The 14610-nt window shown below is 46.1% G+C and overlaps 1 protein-coding gene across 5 annotated transcripts in view; it reads right to left on the reverse strand.

The window, feature by feature from the left end:
* Positions 1 to 574: 574 nt before the first annotated feature.
* Positions 575 to 14610, reverse strand: part of TMEM241 (transmembrane protein 241) — a 114938-nt gene continuing 100902 nt past the window's right edge. For 3 of the 5 annotated variants that reach the window (XM_042910383.1, XM_042910387.1, XM_042910388.1), the window contains 2 exons: positions 9244 to 9308; positions 575 to 2059 (listed from right to left, as the gene is read on the reverse strand). In XM_042910383.1, coding sequence (XP_042766317.1) covers positions 1999 to 2059; positions 9244 to 9308 — 126 coding nt within the window. In that variant the 3' untranslated portion in view covers positions 575 to 1998. Of the gene's footprint in view, positions 2060 to 2292; positions 2773 to 9243; positions 9309 to 14610 lie in introns of those variants that run through there. The other 2 variants (XR_006195200.1, XM_042910385.1) reach the window with 2 other exon arrangements.

Below are 14610 nucleotides of genomic sequence, written 5' to 3' on the forward strand. Positions count from 1 at the left end.
CGTACACCTAAAACTAATTAACATGTGTATCAACTCTACTCAGATTAAGAAATTAAAAAATAAAAACAATGGGACTCTGGAATGCCATCAAAAAAATTCAAACAAACAAAAATAAAAAAGTCCTTAGTAGAGATTCTTTTAAGAACAGGTCTCCTAGAAACAGGAGATGGGCCCATTACCTACCTGTGCATGGTTCTTTCCTGACTTAGGAACCTCAATTTGCTTGAATGGCACTTGGAAAGACAGGCTTCAGATGACATTTGGACAGATGCCACTTTCCACAAAAGGAGAACTCTCTCAGTTGTACAGAAAGAGTTTTGTGGGAGCAAAAGAACAAGGGCAATTCTAAACCCGGTTTTCTATTTGATCTTCAGCCTCTGTAAAATTTATATAGATGAAGGACATACAGCAAACTGAAACTATATGTGTGTAGGGGAACCTGGGTGGCCCAGTTGGTTAAGCTTCCAACTCTTTGATTTCCGCTCATATCATGATCTCATGGTTGTGGGACTGAGCCCCGAGTCAGCCTTTGGCTGGCAGTGCAGAGCCTGCTTGGGATTCTCTGTCTCGCTCTCTCTCCGTCCCTCCCCAGCTGTGCACGCTCTCTCTTACTCTCAAAATAAATAAACATTAAAAAAAACCAAAACTGTATCTGTGTAAACATCACTCTGAACATCTTTACCTTAAATGACACACAGAGACCAGGAAAAGACAAGGGAATGAATTTAAGGTACTCAAGTTCCAAATATACGAATCTATTCCTATTTGTTTCATCTTCTGTGTATTTTTTCAACAAGTTGGAAGAATGGCCCCTGACTAAGCTGACCTTATTCTCCATGGACAGGCTTATTTCCCAGACGCCGAAGATGGTTCTCCATGAATGGCGTGCATGGCCACCAGTGCCAGCCTGGCTTCCTGCCTGGGGAGGGCTCACTGGGACTTCACTACCTTCTACATCTCAACATGACCAGACCCGACACCTGGCAGAGCAGTCAGGCATTCAAAACCTGTCATGAGCAGAAATATTTGAAGTCAGACATTATTTTCTTAAACCTTCACTGTGAGTTCAGAAGCAAGTTACCATTTCATGCATGTTCATTTCTTTGGACTCCCACAGAGGAAGATTTAGAGTCTTAATCAAATTTTTAATCTGGCCTGAAAAATATACTTCAGTGTTCAACGATATGAATGAAATCTCCTCTGAGCCACCAGGGAATTCAATGGATTAAAAGCTTTAAGGGATGTGAATATAAATGCGTGTGCTTTTGTGTATACGTATGTTCTATGTTTGTGTCACTGGCCAGGGAGCACATGCATCAACAGTTATAAACCCTATTCCCTCTGGTGATCATTTAGGAGCAAGTTAGCCTCACAGTGGACAACAAGAGTGTATAGAATGCAACACAACACACAACCCCAAAAAGGCTTTAGCACTCTCTCTGGAGTAACAGCATCCTTGCTGATGTCTTACTTGACTCAGAACTCCCATTTGACCCTCATCTCTGCCCCTGCCCCCCGTGAAAGCCCTCCATGAGGAATTCTGTCTGTGCTCCTAAGTGGGTGAGTGGGGGCTCCAGGCAAGCCCGTGACAGCAAGGGAAAGGTGTCCCCAGAAAAGTCTCCAAAGATGTAAACACATAAAACAAAGTGCAACGAAATTCCTTGAGCCCGCCTCCGTAGAGTCATGTTTGGCGAAGGGTGTTTAATAAGGAGGCTTGCACATCAGTCAAGGTGAGCAGACCCATCCCCACATGGGGGGTTCCGGGTCTGGGTCTGCCCCACTGGGCCCAGCATGGTCAGCAAGGCTTGAGTGAGCCTCTCGGAGCAGGAAGACACAACACAGTCAATTCTCTCCAACAGCCCAGAGACTTCTTGATGCAGTGAGAAGTGGTGGCCTTGTTGTTCCTGTTTTCTTCCTTCTAACACATTTGAGCGGGACCTCTGAGGCCCAGGGGCCTTGCATTCCAGCCAGCAGCCTGTGAGTCTATTTTTCCTGTCCTTACGAGCCCTTCTGCTCCGAGAAAACCAGCAAGGCCTCTCCGAGTCCACCAAGCAGGAGGCTGCAAAAACAAAACAAAACAAAACAGCAAGAGGTCAGCTTTCTAGTCCCTCGAGTCTAGAGGCTGTAGACCCACAGACTGCCCGGTGCTCACCTGCATCAGGGCGAGGGATCCCTCATTCCCTAACCCCCACCAGGCCTGCCCTGCTGCCAGGTCAGGCCCAGGAACTGCCTGGTCGTCCCAAGTAAACCTCAGGTGTGTGGCAGGAGGGGAGTGGGCTGCAAAGTGGGGTTTGATCTTCCCCTGCCTCCTGTCCCCAGGAAGAAGGTTGTGTGTCCTGTTCATCCTGACCCGGTGAAGTGACATGCTCCATTCCGCAGTGGACACAGAGGGTTGATGACATGAACCCATGCAGGTATCCAGTCTGATCATCACTGGGGTGACGGTCTCTGAAGCCTGTTATTTCACTGAAACTAACAGAACACTCAGAGATGAAAATACTAAAGGCGAATCATGAATCTCCCACCAGAGCAGAAAGAAATGTGGCCAGAGATTTGAAAATGAAAAGGTGGTGAGAAAACTGCAGACCCTGAGAAGGAGGAGTTGAATATTTTAACATGCCTAAAACTGAATACATCCAAAGGTCTCTGTACATTTTCTATTTTAAACTTCTTGGTAGACAATCGACGTCTGGTCTGAATCCCAAAATTCTTCCCAAAAAGCACTTCTGAGGACTGGACTGGGCCATCACAAAAGATTATGACAGGAGGTCCCTGGTGATGAAATGCTCTTGGTCAGAGGAGCGAACAGCCCTTCGGTTCTACCTGCCCTTCCAGTCTTCTCCCACATCCCCCACAAGGCCACCCACGACACACACACATTTACACTATGGCATCTTTATGTTTCTTTCTTTTTTTTTTCTTAAACATTTTTATTTATCTTTGAGAGACAGAAAGTGTGAGCAGGGGAGGGGAAGAGAGCGAGGGAGACACAGAATCCAAAGCAGGCTCCAGGTTCTGAGATGTCAGCACAGAGCCTGACGTGGCACTTGAACCCATGAACCGTGAGATCATGACCTAAGCCAAAGTCAGAGCTTAAGCAACTGAGCCACCCAGGCACCCCGGCATCTTTATGTTTCTAACATTCGCCCGGGGCACCAAACATATGAAACACAGGTAGGCTGTGCACATCACATTCCCAGTGAGAAATGTCACCCATGCGAGGGACTCTGACATAAAGATAATGGTAAATGTACCATTTGCCCCATTTAGCACAGGAATGAGCTGAGCAAGCGTGAGACTATTAAAACAATAAACCGAGTTCCGATTGTGGCTCAGGCATTTATTAGCCACGTGACCCTGTGCGTGCTATTCAGCTCTGGTCTTGTCTGTGCCCCAGGAGACGGTCACATCCAGCAGTGTCCGTGAGGCTGAAAAGGATATACCGGAAGCCATCAACCCCCACATTTGGCCTATAATGCACAAGCGATAAAATATACTGACTAGCTGACTGTCCTCCCAGAGCAGAATGCCTTCCTCACTGGCCCTCAGAGCTGGTGTCCCGACTCTGCTTGAAGACTTCTCCTGAGGGGCAGGCACGTCCTGCTGCACAAAGCAAGCCTGTTTCACTGTTGAGCAACTCTGGCCGTGGGGTCCAAGCAAGCGTTGATGGGGATCTTACTTCTCAAAGACCCTGGGCACATGGTTCCTCCCTCCTGAGGGAAGCCCTTCCTCAGACTGACCCTTAAAGAATGCACACGTCATCTTCTGAAACACTGGGGCAAGTGCAGAGTCACCGTGACCTGACACAAAGGCTGCATGGGCCTTCGGGCTTGGGCGGGGCTTATTTCTGCAAAGGTAACTAGGGGCTCAGCCATTTCTATGGGTTTCCAGGAACCCTGCTTTGTCACCAGGGAGAAGAACAGGGTATGGGCTGGCTCGTTGCCACTCCTCCCCCCATGGCCTTAGAACCATGCTGAAATGTAATAACCTTGCATTTCATCCGTTCAGTTTAGCTATTTCATGAAACACCAAAGCAGCTTAGTGAATGCTCAGAAGGAAACAAACCTTGGTTCAGTTTACTGTTAAGAGAGCCAGGGAGGTGAGCTTTGACGTTGTCTTCTAAACAGCAGGAGAAGCTGACACGGGGTGCAGGAATCTTAATAGCATTACAACCATTTAAGTCAGAGCTTGACCAAACTGTTTGCAAATCTTGTAATTCCCATCATTCCTGAAGTGAACACACTTCGTGCAATGAAGGCTCTGCCATACCAGATGGCAGAGCATACCCGGCCAGAAATACTCATCACTAGGTCCTCTCCCAGGGCTTTATTTTCAGCGGCCCTCCAGTCTTTCCCTATCTCAATTTTACATTCATTATTGTGCTTATTCAAGCACCTCCTGATTGCACTTGATAGGGGGCAGGGACTGTACCCTTTTCCATCTGTAGGCCTAGCCCTTCATGCAGCACCTAATAAATATTTTCTCAATGAATGACGGTGAATTTCTTACCCTTGCTCCCCTTTTTCCCACCTATAGTCCAAACTATTTTTGTTTTTTCTCTTTTCCTAATGTGCCTAGAGATCTGCCTAATGTACCATTCCCTTGGGGACTTGCTGAGTGACAGTTCACAATCTGATAACTTACTCTCTGTTGAGAAGTAATGAGTGACAGTAATTTAGAAGTCCCTTCCTAGCATTTTAGAGAGTTTTCACATTTTTTAAAAGGTTTTTTTTTTTTAAGATTTTTTTCATGTTTAAGATTTTTTTCATTTTGAGAGACAGAGACAGAGCATGAACAGGGGAGGGGCAGACAGAAAGGGAGAGAGAGAATCCCAAGCAGGCTCCACACAGTCAGTGCAGAGCCCAATGTGGGGCTTGAACTCACGACCCTAAGGTCAACACCTGAGCTGAGATCAAGAGTGGGACACTTAACCGACTGAGCCACCCAGGCACCCTTTTTAACTCAAATGGAAAACTGGTAAATTTCAGTCACTGTGATCCTAGCTATACTATGGGGTGTGTTGGGGGGAGTACTTTCTTCACCCCCTAAATTCACTCTTCCTACAAAGAGGCTTGGGCAGTCTCTGTGCAGTGTCCTAAAATTAAAGGCGTAAGACATTGTTACTCAAAGATGATATAAGACCATTTTCTAAAGACTGTTGGTATTAGTGAGGCTTGTGCTGAGATCAAGCATGTTGGTAAGCCATGATCACTGGTGGGCCACATGAATGACTGCCTAAGGAGAGAAGTGGTCATGGAATCCTCAAAACAAAGAGGTTGTGTTTTGGTCATTTTCTCTCCTTGTACTTTTGCAAAGAGAAACTATTGCAAAGAGAAGAGTGTCTAAAAAGGATGCAAAGAGAGGGCACCCACAACTAATTCTACTCAGCAGAGACACTGCTCACAGTTCAGCATTTTTTCTTTTGTGTGTGTTGAATCCTCTTTGCTGAAATTTTGGAATAAAGGGAATTCATATCAATATATACAATAAAACTGTTAATTGAAGGTGAATAATTAAATATTAATCTGGACATTTAAATTCTGGGTTTGCAATAGATTGTTTTTATAATTAAAAACAAGATAATTTGCTGGACAAGATCAGTTGCTTTTAAGAAAAGACTTTAGGGGGCTCCTGAGTGGCTCAGTGGCTCAGTGGCTCATCTGACTTCGGCTTAGTTCATGATCTCACAGTCCATGAGTTCGAGCACTGTGTCGGGCTCTGTGCTGACACCTCAGAGTCTGGAGCCTGCTTTTGATTCTGTGTCTCCCTCTCTCTCTCTCTGCCCCTCCCCCACTCATTCTCTGTCTCTCTCTCTCTCAAAAATAAACATTAAAAAAACAGTTAAAGACTTTAAAATTTGACCAACATTGGTACTTAGGTTTATAATTTTCCTCCATATATATATATATATATATATATATATATATATACATATACATACATATATATATATATATGTATATATATATATACACACACACACACACACATTTTTAAAGTTTATTTATTTATTTTGAGAGAGAGAGAGAGCAAGCAGGGGAAGAGCAGAGAGGGCCAGGGGGAGAGAGAGAGAATCCCAAGCATTCTCTGCACTGCATGAAGCATGAAGCCCAATGCAGGGCTGGAACTCACAAACCATGAGATTATGACCTGAGCCGAAATCAGGAGTCAGACACTTAACCAACTGAGGCACTCAGGTGCCCCAAGGGTTATAATTTTGGGGGTACAGTATTTAGAAGGCTGGCCACTCGTTTATTCGGCAAGCCCTTAGGGCTAGGCAGGGAGACACAAAGGTGTGTGAAATGTGGTTTCCCTTCCGCAGGAGCTCACGATTGCAGGTAGATGGGGTGTGAACCCTCACCCGGTGCTTAGTGTGGTACGTGCTGACGGGGCTGTGCACAGAGAGGTTGGGAGAGGCTGCCCAGGCCTTGACACACGAGCTGACCAAATCTCTAATTAGAGGGTAAGCAAGGTTCTTAAGATCTTGCTGAAATTTGGAATGGCGTTTTCTCCACTAACCACCACAAACATTTAGATCTGTGATTCCCAACTGGGGTCATTTTGCTGCCAAAGGGACATGTGGCAGTATCTGGAGACATCTGAGGAGGTGCCGTTGGCCTCCGGTGGGGTGGGGCTCAGTTTGTAGCTAAAAACCCTCCAAAGCACAGCACAGCTCCCTACAGCAAAGAATTATTCACTGTAGCCCAGAACATCAACAGTGCTGAGGTGAAGGAAAACCCTACTTTAGATGATGACCTGTTTTGTACAGCTAAGCTGCTCCCCATCCAAGAAGGCGGCTAATGACATCTGAACTCATTTCCCAGACGGTGACCTTGCTGGGGTCACGCACAGTCTATAGCCTCAGAGCCCACCACACGCTTTTTGTGAAATGAATGAGTATAAAGCAAATGGGTGTTCGGATGTAGCTGAGACAGAACCCCCCCGGCCTCAGCCAGCCTGGAGCCGTGGAGGCCGTGCTGACTTAGCCCACGTCCACGTGACAGGCAGCCTCTACCTGGTCCGGCAACCGCCGCCGTGGGGACGTACAGGCTCAATGTAGCACTTGTTCCACATTTCCAAAAGAATCAGGAAATTTGGACTTTTATGGGGAAATCACCTGATTTCTAAACGTGATCGAATTTAAACTCCGAAAGCCAAAAAACAAGCAATAGTGACCCTACGGGCAAACACGGGAGGTCTAAACAAAACAGTTCTGCAGTCCCTGCCCTCTGTGACTTCTGATCAGTCTAAGCTCCCACACGTCAGAGAGCAGGCCTGCCCGTGCCCAGGGTCTGAGAGCTGGTCACCCAGGCTCCGCTGGGGACAGCGCGGGCCGGCTCTGTGCAAAAGACAGGAAATCTGAACTAGAGTCTGACACTCCTCTTCTGGTGGTTCACTTTGTGGTTGGAAAATTCTTTGAGGCTGAAAACACACCATCCTTAAACTCAAGTTCTGAAAAATCAGGAAATTCCAAAGTCAAGGTTCCTTTTGCAATAATCACACATGCTGTTTCCTTGATTTGGGAACATACAGCCTTTCTTTCCATTTTGCTCAGGGCATACCATAAAGTTCACAGGATGTGAAACAGCCTGCAGACCTGGCCTCTTCCAGACTGCTGCTGTAATATCTAGGCTCAGCCTTTCCTCCCCACTGGAGAGCCACCTCCCTCCTATTTCTCACACTCTGGTCAATGCCTGGGTTTTTTAAATCCGTTCTGAAATCGTGTACAGATTATGGTTGTCCAAGGCTTATTCGTGAGAAAGAAAAATACGCCAAGAATTTAGACTATCACTATGAAGGTTAAGATACAGACATTGGGGGAAGAGTGTCAGGAGACACTGGGAATGTACCAGGAGATCTTGGCAGTTGGGTTTTTGGATGTCACCAGCCCACTGTGGGCGTCATGCCTTCCTGGAAGGACAGGTGCAGAGGAAGGAGGAAGGCGTGAAGGATTAGCTCTGTGCCCCACAGCCCCAGCTCTGGCTCCAAATCACTAACTCTCACCGTTGACACCCCCTGCCTCTCCACCCTTCCTTGTTTTTCCTGGGGCCAGAGGGCCCAAATCCTCTTCCACCCACCACCTTGCTCGGCCTCTGTGTTCTGCCTAAGGTCCAGTTCAAGCCAGTTGCATAGCCCGCCTGCTGGCCCGTCCTCTCTCCTTCCTTCGGCCCTCACATTCACCGTGCATTCAGACTATGACTATCTTATCCCACAAACTATCTTCATGATTTCCATTCCCCCGTACTCCTTGAAGGCTGAAGGATGTCTTACTTCACATGCGGCAGTCACTCAAAAGATATTTTTAGCTAATTGATAGAATTATTGCTAATAGCATTAAAAAACCCAAGACAATGAGATCTTTTTCCTATGATCATTCCACTGGCCAATCTTAGTTCATCATGTCAGCCCTTGAACAAGAAATAGAGCTGTCTTATCCTGGATAACACTCCTTTCGTATTGCTGTCGAATTATCTAGAAGCTCTTTATGGATGATCATATTGGTGGGAAGAGGAACATACAGGCCAATTTCTCTTATACCTCCCTTATGGCCCACTGTTACCTAGACACTGTCTACACTGCTGGTAAATCCCTGGTGTTTGCCAAATCAGTCGTGCAGAAGTACATGAAGGCTACGGGGCCTTGGATACACACAGATCTGGTTTTGAATCCTCACCCAATCATAGTAGTTATAAAATCTTGGTAAAATCACATAATACATATAAAACTAGTAGTTCACCGGTAGTGCTTACACTGGTGTGGATGAGTGGCTGAAAGATGCACGGTGGTGTTCTGTTTCTTGAACTGGATGCTGACTGCAACGGGTTTGGTATATTCAGTTGTGAAAATTCATCACGTTGCACATTCATGATATATGTACTCCTCTGGACGTATATTTATGTGTCAATAAAATACATACCCCAGGGCGGCCTGGCCGGGGTGGTTCAGTCAGTTTGAGCATCTGACTCTTGATTTCAGCTCGGGTCACGATCTCGTGGTTCATGGGTTCTAGCCCCATGTTGGGGTCTGTGCTGACAGTGCGGAGCCTGCTTGGGATTCTCTCTCTCTCTCTCTCTCTCTCTCTCTCTGTCCCTCCCCTGCTCTATCTCTCAAAATAAATAAATACAAACTTAAAAAATATACACACACTCCAAACACCCTTTTGCCAACATTTGAGAAAAAAAATTAGTATCCTGGTGAAACCCAAATAAATTTGCTCTTCCTCTCTCCAGGCAAAAGACTTACCATCCCACTGTTGCACTCGTCAGGATCATATCAAACAGCAATATGGACAAGCCAGCTGTGAGAACCTGTGGAAATAATTTCAACAAAAGGCCATCAGAGCAGCAGGACTTCGGTAACCTTCTCCAAAGTCATCGTTCAAAATGACTTGTGAGGCCCCTGTATTTAGTGCTCCCTCTGAGCTAAGCATTTGGTGTGGAAAATGCCAAGTCCTAGTCTATTCGGGAGGTGAGAATCTTCAAAGAGACATTTAACTTCCGAACTCTTCAAAAGAGGAGGCACGCAGCCAACGTCTCACCCATCTCTCTCCAGGGCAGGGGCATGGTGAGAATATTCATTTCCATCCTGTCTCAAGGTGAAGAAATAATCCCCAAAGCCAGTTGTGCTCATTCATCTGTCCCCAGATCCTCCAGATAAAAACTTGGCTATCACCCTGCCTTTGCCCACAGCACCGTCTCTCCCCTGTCCTAATGGCCATGTCTTGCTGGCCCGTGATACACATTCTACAAAACCAGATACTTCTTGGGGGAGGGAACAATTAAATCATTAACTAACTCTTTGCAGGGGCACCTGGCTGACTCGGTCAGAGGACCATGCAATGCTTGATCTCGGGGTCGTGAGTTCAAGCCCCCGTAGGCTGTAGAAATTTCTAAAAAAAAGATGAATAAACTTAAAACAAATATTTGCAAGTGTCTAGAAGCCAAAAGAGAGGGAAGAGGCTACCCCCACATCTTTCAGAGCTAGAAATTACGGAAGAGTGTCTTGGAATGGCAGTAACAGAACTCGCACCCCCTCGGTATCACCAAACAGCACACAGAGTATATGTGAACCAAAGACCCAAGTTCGTCACCATTTGGAATGCCTGCTCAGGAAAAGATGGTTATTTTCCTAGAATTCCGTATTCTCAGATGCAAGACAGCTTCTGTTAGGAAGGTCAGCCTGAGGACTTACTTTCTTGCAATGAGAAGTAAGAAGCAGGTCATTGTGGGATGGGTCACTCAGGCTAGACACCCTGGGACATGGGCAATACCATCTCACTCAAGGGGACCCATCCACTGTCCTGGAGCCCTCTTTGGGTGTCCAAGCTGGGAACAAGGCAGCAAGCAGGTGGTTCAAAGGAAGGAGTATGTTGAAGGAGCCTCATCCTCATTCATTTACCATCTTAAAAAGAAGTCTGGAAACATAAACCAGGGACCTTCAGTATAGAAACTCTGTGAAGTTTTAGAACCTTTGTAATTTACCCATTTGAGTCTCTTTCTGTTTGCTTCTTTTATTGACTTGCAGCAAAAACCCTGATAACAAAACAGACCTGGGTTGTCTTTGGGAACAAAAATGAAGCGGCGACCAGGTCAGCCAGACAGTTTGCAAAGCTGAACCCGAGGAACAGAGGAAAGAGGACTGTCAGAGTGCTGGGGGTGGTGGTGGGAGCATGTATCTTTCTTTTCTTTTTAAAAAATTTTTTACAAGTTTATTTATTTTTGAGAGACAGAGAGAGAATGCGAGACAGAGAGCACAGGAGGGGCAGAGAGCGAGAATCCCAAGCAGGCTGTGCTGTCAGCAGGGCTAGATGACAGTGGGATTCTCTCTCTCTCTCTCTCTCCCTCTGCACCTCTCCCCCACTCGCGATTGACACGGGGCTCGATCCCACGAACCACAAGATCATGAGCTGAGCTGAAGTCAGACGCTTAACCGACTGAGCCACCCAGGCGCCCCGGGGGCCGGTACCTCACAGAGCATGATGAATGGCACTTGCTCTCCTACCCTCCTCTCGTTTTATTTAACATTATATTTAGGACCTTTGCATCAATGGTCATACCTGAAGTGGGCCTAATATTTTATTAGCTCACAGTGCAGCCATCTGGTTTTGGAAACAAGGTTATACCAACCACATAAGTTAGTTCATCAACCTCCCTGCTTATTTTCCTATAAAGAATAAAGATGATCTTTACTGTGGATGTTAACTCTGACTTGAACACCTTTGGACCTGCACCTTCTAGTTGGGGTGGTCTTTAACGGCCAACGTCCTAATCAAATTTTCTCCTTCTCCTTGATTCAAGTTTGTCATTTTCACTTTTTCCAAAAATGTGTTTCATCTAGGTTTTCCAACTCATTAGCATTTTGCTATTTGGAAAAAATATTATTTTTTCTCATTGGTGCCCATTTTAATTACCTTCCCTTTCATTCTTAATTTTATTGTCATTTTCTCTTCCTTTTTTTTCCTTCCTTAGTTTTTTAAAATTTAAATGTTTAATTTAATTATTTTTTTAAATTTTTTAATATTTATTTTTTTTTTGCATTTATTTATTTTTGATAGAGAGAGAGCACAAGTTGGGGAGGGGCAGAGAGAGAAGGAAACACACAATCCGAAGCAGGCTCCAGGCTCCAAACTGTCAGCACAGAGCCTGATGCAGGGCTCGAACTCACAAACCGCAAGATCATGACCTGAGCCGAAGTTGGACGCCCAACCAAGTGAGCCACCCAGGGGTCCCTAATGTTTATTTATTTTAGAGAGAGATAGAGTGTGAGCAGGGGAGGGGCAGAGAGAGAGGAAGACACAGAATGGAAGCAGGCTCCAGGCTCTGAGCTGTCAGCCCAGAGCCCGACGTGGGGCTGGAACCCATAAACGACAAGATCATGACCTGAGCCGAAGCTGGCTGCTCAACTGACTGAGCCACCCAGGTGCCCCACCCCCAATTTTTTTTTATTTTAGAGAGAGAGAGTGTGAGTGGGGGAGAGGGGCAGACGGAGGCGGAGAGAGAGACAGAGACAGAGAGACAGAGAGAGACAGAGAAACTCTTAAGCAGGCTCCACGGTCAGTGCAGAGCCTGACATGGGGCTTAATCATGACCCTGGGATCATGACCTGAGCTGAAATCAAGAGTCAGATGCTCAACTGACTGAGCCACCCAAGTGTCCCTCCTTCCTTCTTCTTAATCAAAGTTAAGTTTGTTCATTTCTCTTTACTTTTGCAACTTCTTGGGATGTCCTGACATGGTGCCAATGGTGATATGTTTCTTAGGACTGATGAAACAGGCCCCGTTCTACTGACGGATGGCCACGATGTTGGCAGCTTGGTGTAACGGAACACCTCACAAAATCTATGAAGGGCCCAACTAGCCTTTCCTCATTCTTCACCATGTCTTCATGCCCTTCACCCCTTATCACCAGCTCTTTACGGCCTTCTCTGACGAGCTTCGGCCCTCATTCTCTGGTTGCGTCTCTCACGTGGCTTTCCATCTAGCGTGTGAGGCTGCCACCTCCCACCTGCCCTGAAGTACCCCAGCCTGGGACTTGGGCCTCTGTTTCTCCACACGCCTCTTAGCCCAGGAGGAATCCTGTCTGCCATGAGATAGACAACGGGCCTGCTTATTCCTCTTAACTGCACCTTTTGCCAAGAAAAACACATCTTAAAACTTCCAAACCAGCCCTTACTTGAAAATAAGACTGGTTTAGTAGCCACACTGGTGCCTTTGACATGTGCCGCTTCCTGGAGATGTTTGTACAGTCTCCTGCCTTTCTCCCGAGGCACTTTTTCAAACTTTTCTAACGTTTTATCTCTCGATGAGCACCTTTTCTGCTGGCTGAGACACTGACTAAAATTTCACAGAGAGACGTGTCTTATTTCTGTAGTGAATGTATGGCAAAGCTGTCTGCACTACGGAGCCACTGTGAAGTTCAACAGACCACTTTGTAATCTATTCAGTAAGAAACACTGGTTTCTTGGGCTTCCTTTTGCTTCCATTGCCAGCCCTCACAGTCAGCATCGGAGGCATTTTCTCACACACACATACACACAGTCACCAAAGTTCTACCAGTTCACAAAAGTCACTGCTGAAGATGGGTTGAGTAGGAGCTGACAGTGCCTCGCTGAGAGGCAGACAATGGGCACTCGGCCAGCCCGACTTGCCCACTAAGAGACTTGCACCCACACATCAACCTCAACGTGCAATGTGAGCGTCAAATTCATGCCTCAGCCAAGTGGAAGATTTCTGTATGCCATGGACCGTCAGGACTGCTCAAGACCACTCAAAAGTGTGAATGATAAACCTGTTCATGCCAAGGGCCCACTCTGCTTCCGGTTCTACTGCGGAATAAACAGAAGCCAGGAATAGCTGAAGGCACACGTCTGGGTACAGAGTGCCCTACACATGGTCACCTAGGTGCAGGACCTGAGAGGTGGAAGGGACTCCCTGTGATCACAGGTGGGGGAACTGTGACTGAGAGACGGTGAGTGATTTGCTCCAGGGGCCTGGGACCCCAAGCAGTTAGGGGTGGAAAAGACCTCGACTCCCAGGTCAACCTTCTCACACAGCCAGAAACTCAAGAAAGGGCCCACGTGAGCTCCATATGGTTTTTTTTTTTTTTTTTAAGATTTTGTTTTTTAAGTAATCTCTACACCCAACATGGGGCTTGAACTTACAACCCTGAGATCAAGAGTCACATGCTCTACTGACTGAGCCTGTCACACACCCCTCCATGCAGTTTTAGAAGAAGAAAAAAAGAAGAATCCACTGAAGACAGGGCTTCAAAGAGATATTTGCAAACCCATGTTCACAGCAGTATTATTCACAATAGCTCAGATTTGGAAGGAACCCAAGTATCCATCAATGGATGAACAGATACCCAAAATGTGGTATATACATGGTTATTCAGCCTTTCGAAGGAAGGCAATTCTGACCCATGCGACAACACGGATGAACCTTAAAGACATCATGCTAAGTGAAATAAGCCAGATACAGAAGACAAATATTGTATGATTCCACTTACATTAGGTGCTTTGAGGAGTCAAATTCAGAGACACAAAGTAGAATGGAAGTTACCAGGGCCTGGGGGGGAACTGTGAGTGGGGAGTTAGTGTTAATGGGTACAGAGTTTCAGCTTCGGATGATGAAAAGGTTCTGGCAGTGGATGTCAGAAAATGTGTAAACTTTTTTTTTTTTTAAGTGTTTAAAAAAATGGCTAAAATCTGGGACTCCCGGGTGGCTCAGTCTGTTGAGCATCTGACTTCAGCTCAGGTCGAGATCTCACAGTTCATGGGTTCGAGCCCCATGTCGGGCTCTGTGCTGACAGCTCGGAGCCTGGAGCCTACTTCAGATACTTTGTTTCCCTCTCTCTCTGCCCCTCCCCCACTCACACTCTTTCTCTGTCTTTCTCTCTCTCAAAAATAAATAAACATTTAAAAAAATGGCTAAAATCTGCTCAAGAAATAGACTTCAAGTTACACTTGGAACTTGCCATTCAAGAAACTTAAGTAGCAGCCATTACGAGCACTTGTCCTTATTTTCAAAAAGCATTTTCAAAAATACAAATTTTTCCCCACAGAAGAAAGAGTCCTGTGGTCTGAGGAATGTCTCCCCTGTACACACAGATC

Source organism: Panthera leo, chromosome D3, assembly GCF_018350215.1.
Source record: "Panthera leo isolate Ple1 chromosome D3, P.leo_Ple1_pat1.1, whole genome shotgun sequence".
Taxonomy (NCBI): Eukaryota; Metazoa; Chordata; class Mammalia; order Carnivora; family Felidae; genus Panthera; species Panthera leo.